The 16,802-nt window shown below is 38.9% G+C and overlaps 2 protein-coding genes across 4 annotated transcripts in view; one reads left to right on the top strand and one right to left on the bottom strand.

Moving 5' to 3' along the window:
- The window catches only part of REC114 (REC114 meiotic recombination protein), a 95,813-nt gene that overhangs the window by 30,924 nt on the left and 48,087 nt on the right, over positions 1–16,802 (top strand). The gene's annotated exons all lie outside the window — the stretch shown is intronic.
- Positions 2,419–4,390, bottom strand: LOC307181627 (eukaryotic translation initiation factor 5-like). Its single transcript, XM_079912261.1, is given in 2 exon segments — positions 2,419–3,210; positions 3,213–4,390. Coding segments are annotated over 2 exon segments (1,281 nt in total). The 5' UTR covers positions 3,991–4,390; the 3' UTR covers positions 2,419–2,707.

Raw genomic sequence — 16,802 nt, 5'->3', positions numbered from 1 at the left:
CAAGACAATTATTAGCTTCCAATCAGAGAAATTGTACAAGAAAGGAAATGTAAGAGAAGGTTATTACATCATTTACATTGACATAATGGATTTGTACAAATATTTACTGAATATCTACGTAGGCATAATTTATTCACTTAACAAGTACTGTATGCTTGGCATTGTACTAGGTGCTAGGGATATAGCAGTGAACAGTAAAGACAAAAATCCCTGTCATCATGGAGTGTCATCATTCTAGTGGGGAGAAACAGTAATAAACAAATAGGTCAAATATATTTAAAAGACATGAATTTTTGGTGAATCCCTTACACATTCTGTTATAATATGGCAGCATCCCACAGTTGTGTATTGTGATGATTCATCTTTCCACTCTAGTGGAAGATAGCCTTATCTTTGAATGTGAGATGACCTGCAAAGTCATCTTTGCATTCCTTGTGACTTTTAAAATTTAGCACTACTTGTACAGTTGTGCTTTATCTGCCACTGTTAGGGCTTGTATCAGCTGCCAAGAGGTAAGATTTGTTGTTCAACTTCGAAGGTAGAATCCCAGATGGTGGACTGACGGATGCCTAGCACATAGTTAATTCTCCTTGTCAGTATCATGGGTCTTTGCTGAATGGTGACATTAATGCAGTTTGGCTTCCTCAGACATAGGGGCCCACCCTGTTCCTTATCTCTGCTCCATTCTTTTGCACCAATGATAGATGTTGTTACAAACTTGGTATCATACATGGAATGATTTTTTGCACTGCAGTAACAAAACCAAGTTTATTAAATTCCAAGACATCACTATTGAGAAATATTGTAGCTCTACAATTTGGTGCATGTTGCATATACATATATAACTTGAGTAATATTTTTAAAAATTTTCTTTAAATTCTTTTTATTTTTTATTATACCAAATGTTTATATAATTTCAATGTGAAAAAAGCTTACATACATTTGTTAAGGTCTCATTGTAATCTGTGAGATGGATCACAAAGAAAGAGGTGAATGTTATAAGCCATACTCCCCCAAAAATTCACTCCATGCATTTTGATTCCCACAGTGTACTTTTTGTGTAAATTTGTATCTTCAAGATGATTTCTCAGATGTAATCATAAGCCCGTCTATCAAGGGAGTTTACATCAGCAGATTGGGCAAGCACATTACAAGGAAGTTATTTCCAAATCTAAAGCCCAGGATGGGCTGGGTCAGGCCCTGCACCTGCTTTCCGTTGCCATCATCACAGACTTCCTGGGTATCTCACAATATTCAATGTGAAAATAAAAAACACCCTAAGTCTTAAAACAAAATATAGGCTCTTAGAAGTATGCTTTGGGCTTCCCTGGTGGCGCAGTGGCTGAGAGTCCGCCTGCCGATGCAGGGGACGCAGGTTCGTGCCCCGGTCCGGGAGGATCCCACGTGCCACGGAGCAGCTGGGCCCGTGAGCCATGGCCACTGGGCCTGCGCGTCCGGAGACTGTGCTCCGCAACGGGAGAGGCCGCAGTGGTGAGAGGCCCGCATACCGCAAAAACAAAAACAACAACAAAAAAAGAAGTATGCTTTTAGCTTTTTTAAAAAATAAGACATTTTGGGGGTGTGGGGGGGAATTTGAGACATAGTTAACACTTATTTTGGCAAGATAGCAATGAAAACCTGAAAAGCATAAGCTATGTGTCCAAATGCAAAAGTCATCAAAGAACCATAGTTTATCAGGGGAAAAATCCACACTGAACAAAAGATACAGTATGTCTAAATATTTTGAAATTGTAATTTGAATCAAGAGTAAATGCTGAAAAATTATGCTCAGTGTTTGCTAGAGATTAAGTGTACCTTTTCCTGCTTCCCCCAAATAAAATCGTAGAGCTTACTATTTAATCACTCCCCAGAGTTTCAGTTTTCTCTCAGTATAAAGCAAGAGCTACATACACATAATAAAATGCTTATATGTTAATGTAATAATTCCCCTGGCTCATCCAACGTGCAAGTGCACATGACTTCAGAGACTACAATTTGGGGCAAGTATAGAAGAAATGAAAAAAACACAATTCAAGTTTCAAAACCTGTTCTTAAAATTTTATTTATATGACACTCAGGTCATTTTAACTTCTCAGTAAGGTAAAGGTATTGCACTGTCATTTGATAATCAGTCCACCTTGGCATGGGAAGAATGTACATTACCACATGCCAATCTGAGGAACTAGAAATAAGACTTAAAAGTACTACTTTTCTTAATGACTGCATAAGGTATTTATAAGTAAGTTTATGTTCACATTCTGCTGAGACCTCTTTATAGTCTCAGCACCTGACAATATCTAACAGGCTCCAGTAATCCTATCAGGTTAAATAATGATGCAGCATTTTTTAAAGGAGCCAATTATTTCAGCCTACTTAAGTCATTCAGAGCCAAAAATCTGAAGAACGAGCAAAATGAAATCTTTACTTTTATAACTATATAAATGTGATCCAAATGTGTCCACCACTAAGTTTTCAAAAAGAAACATGCTGTAAATAAGCACACTGCATGTGCTCACTGATATGTGTATGGACTCCCTAGATGTCTTGTTGGGTTTAAATACAGACCACTCACAGCAATACATTTTTAGTAGAAAGTGTAGCGTGATGTTAAGCCATTTTAGCTTTTGCACATACATGTTGCACTTCTGGCTGATGATGCAGAAAGATTCTCAGCATTAAACTGTTAAGCTGGGCTGCACCCACCCCTTTAAATGGCATCAATATCAATGTCATCGTCCTTGTTGTCAGACTTTACAGCTTCAACTTTCAGTACACTGGCAGTCTTTGAATACATCACCTCAATATTCTCATCTTCATCTTCACCAGCACAAGATTCTTCCTCTGCTTCCTTCAACCATTTTATAAAAGGTTCCGCTTTGACACGAATCTCTTTGGCAAGTTCTTTTGAGACATATTTCTTAGAGGCCTTTTCTGACCAGCTAATGATGACTTCTTCCTCCAAAAGGTCTGCATAATACATCTCCTTCAAGATATGTGGCATCTTGGAGATGAGCTGAGCTTGGTGCACTGCTACCACACACTCCAAACAATGAAGAGGGTACCATTGAGCTTTTTTGTTGTTGTGACAAAATCGTAAGAAATGGTGCCTGTATTTCTTAATTTGTTCTCTAATCTTCTTATTAAAAAGAACTTCAGTCAAAATAAGAGGGCCCATGGCTTTTACATTCAGTCTTTCTGCTTCAGCTACAATTTGTCAGATGGGTCAATACTACCGTCTTCTTTCTTTTTCTTAAGAAAATCAAACAGGATATTGACACGCTCTTCAACAGTCCATTCCAAATCATCACTGAGGGTTAAAACTTTTGCGTGGTCACTGATTTCATCCATTCTTCCCCTTTGAGCTTCCTCTGTTGTATCCTCCCCCCAGTCATCATCCTCCTCTTCTTCCACAGCATGTGGAGGAGGACAGATTTCATTGGGTGGTGGTGGAGGTGGTGTCTCACTGCTGGACATGGAGCCATTTCCCTTGTCTTTGCCCTTTCTAGTTTTCTTTTCCTTTTCTTTCTTTCCTGAACCATCGTCACTATTCTCAGGTGGCATTTTGAGAATGAACATGCAGAGTTTATGATGTGTGTCAAGCATGCCTCGATAGCCCCAGGCTTTACAAGAATTACCTATTGTTTGCTTCTTTGGATTGACATGCACATCCATTTCGGAATTCTCACACTCAGGACAGAGAACAGATTTTTTAATGAATCCATCCAACATGCCTTGCAGCTTATTCGCCTCATGAGATCCACTGGCAATGTAACGGTCATTCTTAACATCAAACTGGGTCTGTGCTCCCAGTTCACAACCTAAATATTCGGTGGGATACGTTGGACGCTGATTAAGTGCTTCGGCTATGTCAACCATGTTGACTATAACTGTCTTGATTCCATTTCCTTTGCCCTCAACTTTGGCAATCAGACGAGGCATCTCGTAGCGATAGAACTGGTCTGACACGCTGCGGTTGACGTTGACAGACATTTTGGCTCATTAGTGGCTTTATCAATAAGATGAAGAGATCTTTGATTGCAGCTTTTTGGTATCCCCTGTCTGGAGAAGAAGGGATGACATAAACGACTGCAAGAGTTCTCGGTCTCTGACATGAAAAACTTTTCGCCACTGAGGCTGTAAGCTTCTTGCTTGTATGCTGTGTTTCCTCAATACGGTACCAATGGCTGTGCAACAGCTCGTTTTCATCAAATAAAGACATAAACCCAACGTTGCTCTCCCGGGGCTGGGATGAAGTGAGACACGCGCGAACCCGAGTCCGAGGAGCGCAGCGGAGGCAGCACAGCGAGCAGCGGCCGGGCCAGGCGCCACCAAGCAGCGGGGACAGGCTGTCCCCGCGACGTCTGGGGTCCACACCCTTCACTGCCCGGAGCCTGGTGACCTCTGGAATGTTCTCGCTGTCTGGAATATGGTTGTTTTCTTACTCCAGTTTCCCTAGAAAGGAAAACCTAAAAGCAAGCTTGTGTGCTGATGCTTTATTAGGAAGAAGAATAACCCCAGGGCAGTAAGAGTGAGGGCAGGAGAAAAGAAAGTAAAGAAGGAAGCTGTACTAGGTTGAATAGGGTCCCCCAAAACTCATGTCCATCCAGAACCTCCAAATGTGACATCATTTGGAAATGGGATCTTAATTAGGTAAGATGAGGTCACACTGGACCACTTAGGGTGGTCCTTACATCCAATGGCTGGTATTCTTATAAGAAGAGAGATACGGAGATACACAGACACGCATGGGAGAAGGCATGTGAAGAGGGAGGCAGAAATCAGAGTGTTGTGTCTACAAGCCATGGAAAGTCAAGTATTGCCAGCAACCACCAGAAGCTTGAAGAGACAAAGAAGGACTCTTTCCTAGAAACAGCAGGGGGAACCTGGCCTTACGGATACTTTGATTTCAGACTTCTGACCTCCAGAACTGTGAGAGCATAAAGTTCTGTTGCTTTAGGCCACCCTGTTTGTGGTCCATAATTACGGCAGCCCTTTCACACCCATAGGACTGAACTGATGAGGGATCAGGGCCAACCACAGTCCCCTGGGAGAGGAGTGCTCAAAATCACTGCTGAGCAGGGCACGTCTTGGTCCAGCACTGTATGCTCAGAGCAGTGGTCCTCGGTCCTGGGTGCACCAGAGTCACCTGGAGAGTCTGCAGAAAATGCATGAGTTCTGGTCTCACCCCCAGGGATTCAAATTCAATATGTCTGGGGCAGGTCCTGGTCCTCAGACAGGTCCCTCCATGCTTACAAGATGGCTACTACAGCTCCAAGTGGTGAGAGGTGTCCTGTACAGTTCTTGGGGTCTCAGAACACTCTGGGCTGTGTCCAGAGGCAGGAAGCAAGAAGTCCCTTCTCGGCACAGTTTTTTACGAGCAAGGGATCCATTCCCAGAAGCCCCCACAGAGCCTCTGCTTTCTGTCCAGAACTGTATCACGGGGCCCCTTCTTGTCCACCACTGGCGGTGGACTTGAACAAAGCTCTCTTTACTCTTTGGGCCAGAGAGGGACCCACACCGCCCCTTAGAGCAGATGCTCCCACTTGGCTCTGCCAGCAAGGAGGGAGCAGAAGGGATGGGTACTGGATAGGCCACTGGCGGGTTGGCCCCCTGACCTCTGTGCTGCGATGTGGGAGAGCGTGCGACTGTCTAAACTCTTTTTAAAAAGATACCTTTATTGAGGTATAATTTACACAAAATAAAATTCACTAATTTTATGTGTTAGGTTTGATGGGCTTTGATAAATGTGTATAGTTGTATAACCACCACACAGTCATGGTATGGAACATTTCAATTAACCCAAAAAGTTTCCTTGTGCCCTTTTGCAGTCCATCTTCTCTGTTCACCCTTGGCACCTAGCAAAACCACTGATCTGCTTTTTGCCACCATAGTTTTGCCTTTTCTAGAATTTCACATAAATAAAATCATACAATATGTAGCCCTTTTGTGTCTAGCTTCTTCCACTTAGCATAATACTTTTGAGATTCATCCATATTGTTCATTTCTTTTCATTACTGAATAATATTCTGTTGTGTGGATAAACCTCATTTGCTTATACATTCAATTTTTTGATAGACGTTGGGTTGTTTCCATTTTTTGGCTGTTATGAATGATGCTGGTATAAACATTTGTATACAGGCTTTTGTATGAACATATAGTTTCATTTTTCTCTGGTAAATTCCCAAGAGGGGAACTGTTGCTGGGTCATATAGTACATCTATGTTTAACTTTATAAGAAACTACAAAACTGTTTTCCAAAGTTGTATTCCTACAAGCAGTGTGTGAAGGTCCAGCTGTTCCATGTCCTCACCAACACTTGGCATTGTCAGTCTTTTTAAGTTTAACTATTCTTGTGCGTATGTAGTGGTATCTCATGGTGGTTTTAATTTGAATTTTCTTAATGGCTAATGATATTGACCATCTTTTTGTGTGTTTATTTGCCATTTGTGTATCTTACTGAAGTGTCTGTTTATATCTTATAACCCTGTTTTATTGAGTTGTCTGTCTTTTTATATTTGAATTATGAGTTCTTTTTCTTTTTTTTGCATTAAAAAAGATTTCATTTTATATTGGAGCATAGTTGATTAACAGTGTTGTGTTAGTTTCAGGTGTACAGCAAACTGATTCAGTTATACATATACATGTATCTATTCTTTTTCAAATTCTTTTCCCATTTAGTTTATTACAGAATATTGAGCAGCATTCCCTGTGCTATACAGTAGGTCCCTGTTGGTTATCTATTCTAGATATAGCAGTGTGTACATGTCAATCCCAAATCCCAATCTGTCTCTTCCCTCTCCACCCTTCCCCCCTGGTAACCATAAGTTCATTCCGTAAGTCTGTGAGTCTGTTTCTGCTTCGTAAACAGGTTCACCTGTATCATTTTTGTTAGAGTCCACATATAAGCGCTATTACATGATATTTGTCTTTCTCTTACTTCACTTTAGTGTGATAATCTCCAGGTCCATCCATGTTGCTGCAAATGGCATTATTTCATTCTTTTTAATGGCTGAGTAATATTCCATTGTATATATGTATCACATCCTCTTCATCCATTCATCTGTCAGTGGACGTTTAGGTTGCTTCCATGTCTTGGCTATTGTAAACAATGCTGCAGTGAACATTGGGGTGCATGTATCCTTTCAAACCATGTTTTTCTCCAGATATATGTCCAGGAGTGGGATTGCTGGATCATATGGTAGCTCTATTTTTAGTTTCCCAGGGAACCACCATACTGTTCTCCATAGTGGCTGTACCAGTTTACATTCCCACCAACAGTGTAGGAGGGTTCCCTTTTCTCCACACCCTCTCCAGCATTTATTGTTTGTAGATTTTTTGGTGATGGCCATTCTGACTGGTGTGAGGTGATGCCTCACTGTTGTTTTGATTTGCATTTCTAAGAGTTCTTATTCTGATTACAGCTCTTTTATCAGAAATGGGTTCTGCAAATATTCCACTCAGTCTGTGGCTTACCTTTTCATTTTTTAGCACTGTCTTTTGAAGAGCCAAAGCCTAAAATTTTAATGAATTCCGTTTTTTTCTCTTTGTATGCTATTTAAGAAATTTTCATCTACTCTATGATTGTAATGATATTTTTCTGTGTTTTCTTCTGGAAATTGTATAATTTTAGCTCTTACATTTAGCCCTGTGGTTCATTATGAATTTTTAGTAGTATTTAATAACGTTAATGTTTATTATTATTTGGTATAGAATCCCTTCTTGTCTTCTACTAAGGCAATGTGGTATTGAAAAAATTACTATGTTATGGACATAATCATGGACCTTAGAGAATCTACTTCTGGAACCATTGAATTAATTTTTCATATATAGTGAGGGTTAAGGGTCTGGGTTAATTTTTTTGCACATACATAACAATTGTTCCAGCATCATTTATTGAAAAGACTAACTTTTTGTCATTGAATTACCTTGGCACCTTTGTTAAAAGTCAGTTTGCTGGGCTTCCCTGGTGGGGCAGTGGTTGAGAGTCCGCCTGCCGATGCAGGGGACAAGGGTTTGTGCCCTGGTCCGAGAGGATCCCACATGCCGCAGAGCGGCTGCGCCCGTGAGCCATGGCCGCTGGGGCTGCGCTTCCGGAGCCTGTGCTCTGCAATGGGAGAGGCCACAGCGGTGAGAGGCCCGCGTACTTCAAAAAAAAAAAAAAAAAAATCAGTTTGCTGTGTATGTGTGTGTCTGTTTCTAGACTCACTTTTCTGTTCTGTTGACCTAAATGTCTATTCTTAATCCAGTAACTTACTGTCTTGATTACTTTAGCTTTGCTGTAATTTTTGAAATTGGTAGTGTAATTCCTCCATATTCTTTTTCTAAGTTGTTCTGTCATTTGCATTTTAGAGTCAGCTTTCCTGCAAAAAAAAGAAAAAAGAAAAAAAAACCTGCTGGGGTTTTGATTGGGATTCCTTTGAATCTATAAATCATCTTGGGGAGAATTGACATCTTATTAGAGTCTTCTGACACATGAACATGTTATAATTCTCCATTTATTTATATCTTTTATTTATTCCATGTATTTATAAACTTTCAGCAGTATTTTGTAGTTCTCACAATAGGTCTTATGCGTATTTAGCTAAACTTATCCACCAATACTTTATAGTTAAGTTATTGTAAATAGAATTTTAGAAATCCCAGTACCTAATAATTTATTGCTAAGGTATAGAAACACAATTGACTTCATTTTCATGTTGACCTCGTGTCCTGTGATCTTGCTGAACTCATTTATTAGTTCTACAGCTTTTTTTAGATGTTTTGTAGTTTTTTCTACACAGGTGATCTTTTGTCTGTGAATAGACAGTTTCACATTCCTCCTTTCATTCAGTCTGTATACTCTGTCCAGCTTCCTGATCTTTTTTCCCCAGATTGCACCAGCTAATACATCCTTTAGTGAGAGTCGACATCCTTGCCTTGTTCCTGATCTTGGGGGAAAAGCATTCAGTCTTTTTACCAATAAGTATAGTGTTAGCTGTAGGGGTTTTGTCAATACCCTTTATGAGATTGAGGAAGTTACCTTCTATTCTAGTTTGCTGAGAGTTTTCAGTCATGAATAGGAGTTGAATTTTGTTGAATGCTGTTCCTGCATCTACCGAGATGGTTTTTCCTTTTTTTAGTACTGTTCATGTAATAAACTTTAAAAATATTTAGTTTTTATGAATCAATGTTTATTATACAAATATTTGGTTTTTTAAATTATGTGTATGTGTGTGATAAAAATACATAGTTAAAAAACATTTTGCCCCCTGAATCAAAGAACAGGTCTGTCAGTTTATGCAATGTATTCACAGTATTTTCTGGGTTCCACAAGAACCAACACATAGAAGAGGAAACATATTTAGATTATAGCACATTTCAATTGCAATTTTCTGTTGGTATTACATTTACACACCCTCTCCCTTCATACTAATCTGGGTTGTGATATATTTTTAGAATTTTTCCCATAAAAGGGAGGGACAGGATAGCCATGGAAAGTTTTAGCCACTTCTGTTTTAGTATGAGAATCTAATTATTGGCATGGATTAAAGTGTGCTGTATTTGTACTATCAAATTTTGTAGAAGCTGCACAACCAAAAAAAACAAAAGTACAGCGTCATTTCTTTCGGAGAAACTGATTGCTAGGGCCCAGTAACAGCTCCGTCTGTGATGTTTTTGTTGAAATCCAAACAAGCTTTGGGCTCTCTGCTTGGACCCGGGCAGCTATTTAAACTTGATTTCCCTTAAACTTCATAATTCTCTGCCACCTCCTGTGAGGTCCATGGGAACTCAGTGCTTCAGATTAAACTGTAGCTTGGTGTGCAGTAGTACCATAGGTTTCCATTTTGCTTGTTAAATTAGCACCTGCATGGAGGTGAGGACATTAGTGTCGAAAGGCTCCATGCAAAACCACCACTAGGTCATTCTGTTATTTCTTTCAAAGGGTTGGTATAGCCAAAGGCCCTGGAGACCTTGACTCCATCTTCAGTCTACCTTGGCCCAAGTTCAGCTGGCTTCCCCTTTCCAGTCTTGGCATTTTGAACAGATTCTTTCTTACCTATGGTAGGCTTTTAAAATTTGTTTTTAATTGTGGTAAAACACACATAACATAAAACTTAACATCTTCACCATTTTTAAGTGCACATTTCAGTGGTATTCAGTACATTTACATTGTTGTGCAGCCATCACCACTGTCCGTCTCCAGAATTCATTTCATCTTGAAAAACTGAAACTCTCTACTCGTTAAACAACAACTCCTTATTCCCCCTCTCCCAGCTCAGCCCCTGGCAACAATCAGTCTACTTTCTGTATCTATGGCTGTGACTACTCTATTTACCTTGTGTAAGTAGAATCATACAGTATTTGTCTTTTTGTGTCTGGCTTATTTCACTGACCACAGTGTCTTCAAGATTCATCCGGTTACAGCCTGTGTCAGAGTTTCCTTCCTTTTTAAGGCTGAATAATATTCCATTGCATGTATATACCACATTTTATTTGTTCTTCTGTCAGTGGACGCTAGGGTTGTTTCTACCTTTTGCCTATTGTGAATAATGCTGCTATGAACATGGGTATATAAACATCCCTTTGAGACCCTGCTTTCAGTTCTTTTGAGTATATACCCAGAAGGGTTTTTGGAATATATGGTAATTCTATTTTTAATTTTTTGAGGAACTGCTATGCTTTTTTTCCACAGTGGCTGTCCCATTTTACACTCCCATCAACAGTGCACAAAGATTCCAATATCTCCACATCCTCACTAATGGTTGTTATTTTCTTGTTTTTTTTAATTGAGGTGTAATTGACATATAACATTATTAGTTTCAGGTATACAATGGTTCAATATTTGTGTACATTGCAAAATGATCACCACAATAAACTAGTTAACATCCATCACCTTACATAGTTACAAATTTTTTTTTCTTGTGATGAGAACTTTTAAGATCTGTTCTCTTAGCATCTTTCAAATATGCAATATAGTGCAGATCTTCCCTAATATGGGATTATGTCTCGATAAACCCCTCATAAATTGAAAATACTAAGTCAAAATTCATTTAATACACCTAACCTACTGAATATTATAGCTTAGCCTAGCCTACCTGAAATGTGCTCAGAACATTACATTAGCCTACAGCTGGGCAAAATCATCTAACACAAAGTGTATTTTATAAAGTGTTGAATATCTCATGTAATTTATTGAATAGTACACTGAAAATGAAAAACAGAATAGTTTTAAGTGTGTTGGTTGTTAATCCTCATGATCCACTCGGTAGCTGGGGGAGCTGCAGCTCACTGCCACTGCCAGGCATCACGAGAGAGTACTGTACAGCATATTGATAGCCCAGGGGAAAAGATCAAAATTCAAAGTATACTTTTACTGAATTTTATCGCTTTTGTACCATCATAAAGTGGAAAAATTGTTAAGTTGAACCATCATAAGTTGGCAACTGTATGTATTATTAACTATGGTCACCGTGGTGTACATTACATCCCCGTGACTTATTTATTTTATAACTGGAAATTTGTGTCTTTTGACCCCTTTCACCATTTCTCCCAGCCCCCACCCCTACCCTGTCAACTGCTAATCTGGTCTCTATATCTATAAGCTTGTTCTTTTGTTTTTGTTTTTAGATTCCACATGTAAGTAAGATCATACAGTATTTGTCTTTCTCTGTCTAACTTATTTCACGTAGCTTGATGCGCTCAAGGTCTGTCCACGTTTGCAAATGACAAGACTTTTTTTTTGTGGGCTGAATAATAGTCCATTGCATATGTATACCACATCTTCTTTATCTGTTCATCCATTGATGGACACCTAGGTTGTTTCCATACCTTGGCTATTGTAAATAATGCTGCAGTGAACATGGGGTGCAAATGTCTTTTCAAGATAGTGTTTTAATTTTTCAAATAAGTACCCTGTAGAATTGCTGGAGCATATGGTAGTTCTATTTTGAAATTTTTGAGGAACCTCCATGGTGTTTTCCATAGTGGCTGCATCAATTTACATTTCCACCAACAGTGCACAAAGGTTCCCTTTTCTTCACATAGTCGCCAACACATGTTATTTCTTATCTTTTTGATAATAGACATTCTAACATGTGTGAGTTGATGTCTCATTGTGGTTTTGATTTGCATTTCTCTAATGATTAGTGATGTTGAGCATCTTGCCATGTACTGTTAGCCATCTGTATGTCCTCTTGGGAAAAATTTCTATTCAGATCTCTGCTCATTTCTTAATTGGATTGTTTGGGGGTTTTTGCTATTGAATTGCAGGAGTTCTTTATATATTTGGATATTAACCATTATCAGATATATGATTTGCAAATATTTTCTCGCATTCAGTAGGCTGCCTTTTCATTTTGTTGATGGTTTCCTTTGCTGTGAAGAAGTTTTTTAGTTTGTTGATATAGCCCCACTTGTTTATTTTTACTTTTGTTGCTTTTGCTTTTGGTGTCAGATTCAAAAAGTCATCACCAAGATCTGTGTCAAGGAGCTTACTATCTATGTTTTCTTCTTGGAGTTTTATGGTATCAGGTCTTATATTCAAGTCTTTAATCCATTGGAAGTTAATTTTTGTTTGTGGTGTAAGATAGTGGTCCAGTTTCATTCTTTTGCATGTGTCTGTCCAGTTTTCCCAACACCATTTATTGAAGAGACTGTCCTTTCTGCATTGTATATTCTTGGCTCTTTTGTGGTAAATTAAATGACCATGTATGCCTGGCTTTATTTCTGAGCTTTCTGTTCTGTTCCATTGATCTATGTGTCTTTTTTTATGCCAATACCATACTGTTTAATTACTATAGCTTTGTAATATAGTTTGAAATCAGGGTGCATGGTATCTCTAGCTTTGACCTTCTTTCTCAAGCTTGCTTTGGCTATTCACGGTATTTTGTGGTTCCATTTAAATTTGGGGATTGTTTGTTTTGCTTCAGTGAAAAATGCCATTGGAATTTTGGTAGGGATTGCATTGAATCTGTAGATTGCTTTGGGTACTGTGGACATCTTAACACTGTTAATTCTTCTAGTCCATGAGCATGGACTATCTTTCCATTTATTTGTGACTTTTTTAAAATTCATTAATGTCTTACAGTTTTCAATGTACATGTCTTTCACCTCTTTGGTTAAATTTATTCCTGGGTGTTTTATTCTTTTTGATGCAATTGTAAATGGGATTGTTTTGTAATTTCTCTTTCTGGTAGTTTGTTATTAGTATACAGAAATGCAACAGATTCTTGTATGCTGATTTTTGTATCCTCCAACTGTATTGAATTCATTTATTAGTCCTAACAGTTTTTTGGTGGAGTCTTGAGGGTTTTCTGTATAATATCATGTCATCTGCAACCAGAGATAATTTTACTTCTTCCTTTCCAATATGGATGCCTTTTTCTTTTTGTTGCCTAGTTGATCTGGCTAGGACTTCCAGTACAGTAAGTCCCCTACATGCAAACCTTCAAGTTGTGAACTTTCAAAGATGCAAACATGCGTTCCATCAGTGTCAGGTGTGAGTGAAATTGCAGCTTGCCCTCTGTCTCCTATTGCTGATGATCCTTCAGCTCTACCATTTCCCACCTCCTCTCCCTCCTCCAGTCAGTAACTCTTCTTGCCTGTTCACTCAATGCCACTGTACTACTGTACTTTTCAAGGTACTGCACTGTAAGATTAAAAATGTTTTATTTTTTCTTTGTTTTTTATGTATTATTTGTGTAAAAAGTATTATAAACCTATTACAGTACAGTACTATATAGCTGATTGTGTATAGGCTAACTTTGTTGGACTTACAAACAAACTGGACTTATGAATGCACTCTTGGAACAGAACTCATTCGTATGTAGGGGACTGTGCTATTCAACTGTACTATGTTGAATAAAAGTGGCTATAGAGTAGGCGCCCTTGTGTTGTTCCTAATCTTAGAGGAAAAGTTTTCAGCTTTTCACCATTGAGTATGATGTTAGCTGTGGGCTTGTCATATATGCCCTTTATTATGTTGAAGTATATTCCCTCTATACCCACTTTGTTGAGAGTGTTTTTTGTTGTTGTTGTTGTTTGCGGTACGCGGGCCTCTCACTGTTGTGGCCTCTCCTGTTGCGGAGCACAGGCTCCGGACGCGCAGGCTCAGCGGCCATGGCTCACGGGCCCAGCCGCTCCACGGCACGTGGGATCTTCCCAGACCGGGGCACGAACCCGTGTCCCCTGCATCGGCAGGCGGACTCTAAACCACTGCGCCACCAGGGAAGCCCTGTTGAGAGTTTTTATCATAAATGGATATTGAATTTGTCAAATGCTTTCTCTGCATCTATTGAGATGATCTTTTGATTTTTATCCTTCATTTTGTTAATGTGATATATCACATTGATTTGCAGATGTTGAACCATCCTTGCATTCCTGGAATAAGTCTCACTTGATCATGACGTATGATCCTTTTAATGTATTATTGAATTCAGCTTGCTAATATTTTGTTGAGGATTTTTGCATCTCTGTTCATCAGGGATATTGGCCTGTGATTTTCTTTTCTTGTGGCATCCTTGTCTGGTTTTGGTATCAAGATAATGCTGGCATCATAAAATGAGTTTGGAAACATTCCCTCTTCTATTTTTGGAACCTCTTCTTCTGTTTTTTGGAAGAGTTTGAGAAGGATTGGTATTAATTCTTTGAATGTTTGCTAGAATTCACCAGTGAAGCCATCTGAGCCTGCACTTTGTTTTTTGGGAGGTTTTTAATTACTGATTTGATCTCCTCACTAGTAGCTGATTTGTTCAGATTTTCAGTTTTTTCACGACTCAGTTTTGGTAGGTTGTCTAGGAATTTAACTCTCTCTTCTAGGTTGTCCAGTTTGTTGGCATATAATTGTTCATTATATTATTCAAGTGTAGTTCTTATAGTCCTTTATATTTCTGTGGTGTCAGTTGTAAGTCTCTTCCTTCACTCATATTCTTCGAGTACTCTTGTTTTCTTGTTTGAGTGTTGAGTCTAGCTAAAGGTTTGTCGATTTTGTTTATCTTTTCAAAGAACCAGCTCTTGGTTTCATTGATTTATTTCTATTGTCTTCTTAGTCTCTGTTTTCTCGTTGTTGTTCTTTTTTATAGTAGCCATCATAATGGGTGTGAGGTCATATCTCATTGCATTTCCATAATGGTTAGTGATGTTGAACATCTTTTCATGTGCTAGTTGGCAATTGTTTATCTTCTTGGGAGAAATACCTATTCAGGTCTTCGTGTGTTTTCTGATTGGGTTTTTGGGGTTTTGTTGTTGTTGAACGAACTGTAGGATTGAGTGTGTGTGTGTGTTCTCTTAAAACTATAACACATCTCCAAACATACAACACAAACACACACACATTCCAGCTAGTGAATGCGTTTTGTTTTTGCTAGGTTTTACATGATTTTCATCTTCTTTTAGCTTGTGCTGAGTGTAGGATGAGCATTGTGAGCCTTTCTTAGCCTGGGGACATGGAGGCATGGCTTTTCTGGGCCACAGCGTTCTGTACCTTGCTGTGCCCTCATGCAGTCACCCTTAAGTATAAGATTGCTCTTGCCACCTGCTTCTTTACTGCCTGCCCAGTCCCGCTTGGTTTCTCCCCTCCAGGTGCTGGAGCTCCTGATCATAGTGAACTTATCCTTCAGTGAGCTGCCATCCATTTCCTTTCACTCAAACCCCTTTTTAAAAATGTGGAATTCATAACTCCTTTTGGAATATTTCTCTAAATTTAAAAACATATTCTGTTTACAATTATAAATCTGTAAAGATCTACCTTTTATCAGTATCTCCCTTCTTGACTCACAAGTAGTTGCAGAATCCAGAGTCTTAAGCCAAGATTCTTCAAGATTAGCCAAATGGGGGAAATTATTTCCTAAGACTTCAGCCTCTATTTCCAGGTACTCCTTTTTATCTCAGCTGGTTCTGATCCAGCACAAGTGTCTTCACCTAAATAAAATTATGTCTGAAACACAGAAGTTAAATGGCCTTGAGACAATTTTAATTCTATTTTCTTGAGAAATATGGGTCATCCTGGAAATGGGGTTTATAGTTTTGGGTTTGTTTTACTTTTCACACTCAGCCCAAATATTCTTCCAAAAGAAATAGTATGTTTACCAGTGAAAATGTTATATTCCTATTTAAATGAGCTCTGGAATCTTCCAACACTAATTTTAACCCAGTTAGTTTAAAAATATTTGTCCAAATCATAGTCTCAATTTCAGAATTTTCTGAGAGGAAAGATTTAGCACAAACTTTTAAAATCGAGTTATTCTATTCACACAGTTAAATTCTTTAGATTAGAACCAGTCTTTGGTCACTTTTGCAGGAAGGATCAAGGAAGACAAAGCTCTTCATAACTTTATTATTACCCCCTTCCCACATTTAAAACCACTGGCATCAATTAATATCACTTTTTTGTGTTTTGTTATCCTCCTACAGAGAGAGTTGGGTTAGCAAGAGTTAAAGCGTTTTACTGCTCTATTTTTATACTTTCCCACATCTAAATAAACTTCAGCTCTTACACATTCCTGGCCTGAAAAGTTGCTGTCTACCCATCTGAGAGGCATGTGAGGGGGTCCTCTATCGTATCTCCTCTATCTCCCCTGGCTTTTCAGCCCTTTGGGAATCTGTGATCATCCTCCCTACCTTAGTGAGATGTCAGTGAGTTATGCCTTAGACTATCTTGTCTTTCCCCTTTTGAATTATCCCTTGGGCTCAACTTTTCAGAGGTAAAGAGAACAGTTTGTGAACTACACTGTACGACTACTCCAAGGGAAAAACTCACATAACTGCTCTCGTCTCTCTCGTCTCCATCCATAACTCCCTCAGGCAGCGTTCCCTCACTTGTGTTC

This window comes from Stenella coeruleoalba, assembly GCF_951394435.1.
Source record: "Stenella coeruleoalba genome assembly, chromosome: 2".
Classification (NCBI taxonomy): Eukaryota; Metazoa; Chordata; class Mammalia; order Artiodactyla; family Delphinidae; genus Stenella; species Stenella coeruleoalba.
Note: the sequence above shows the minus strand (reverse complement) of the source record. Positions and strands in the feature narration are given on the sequence as shown.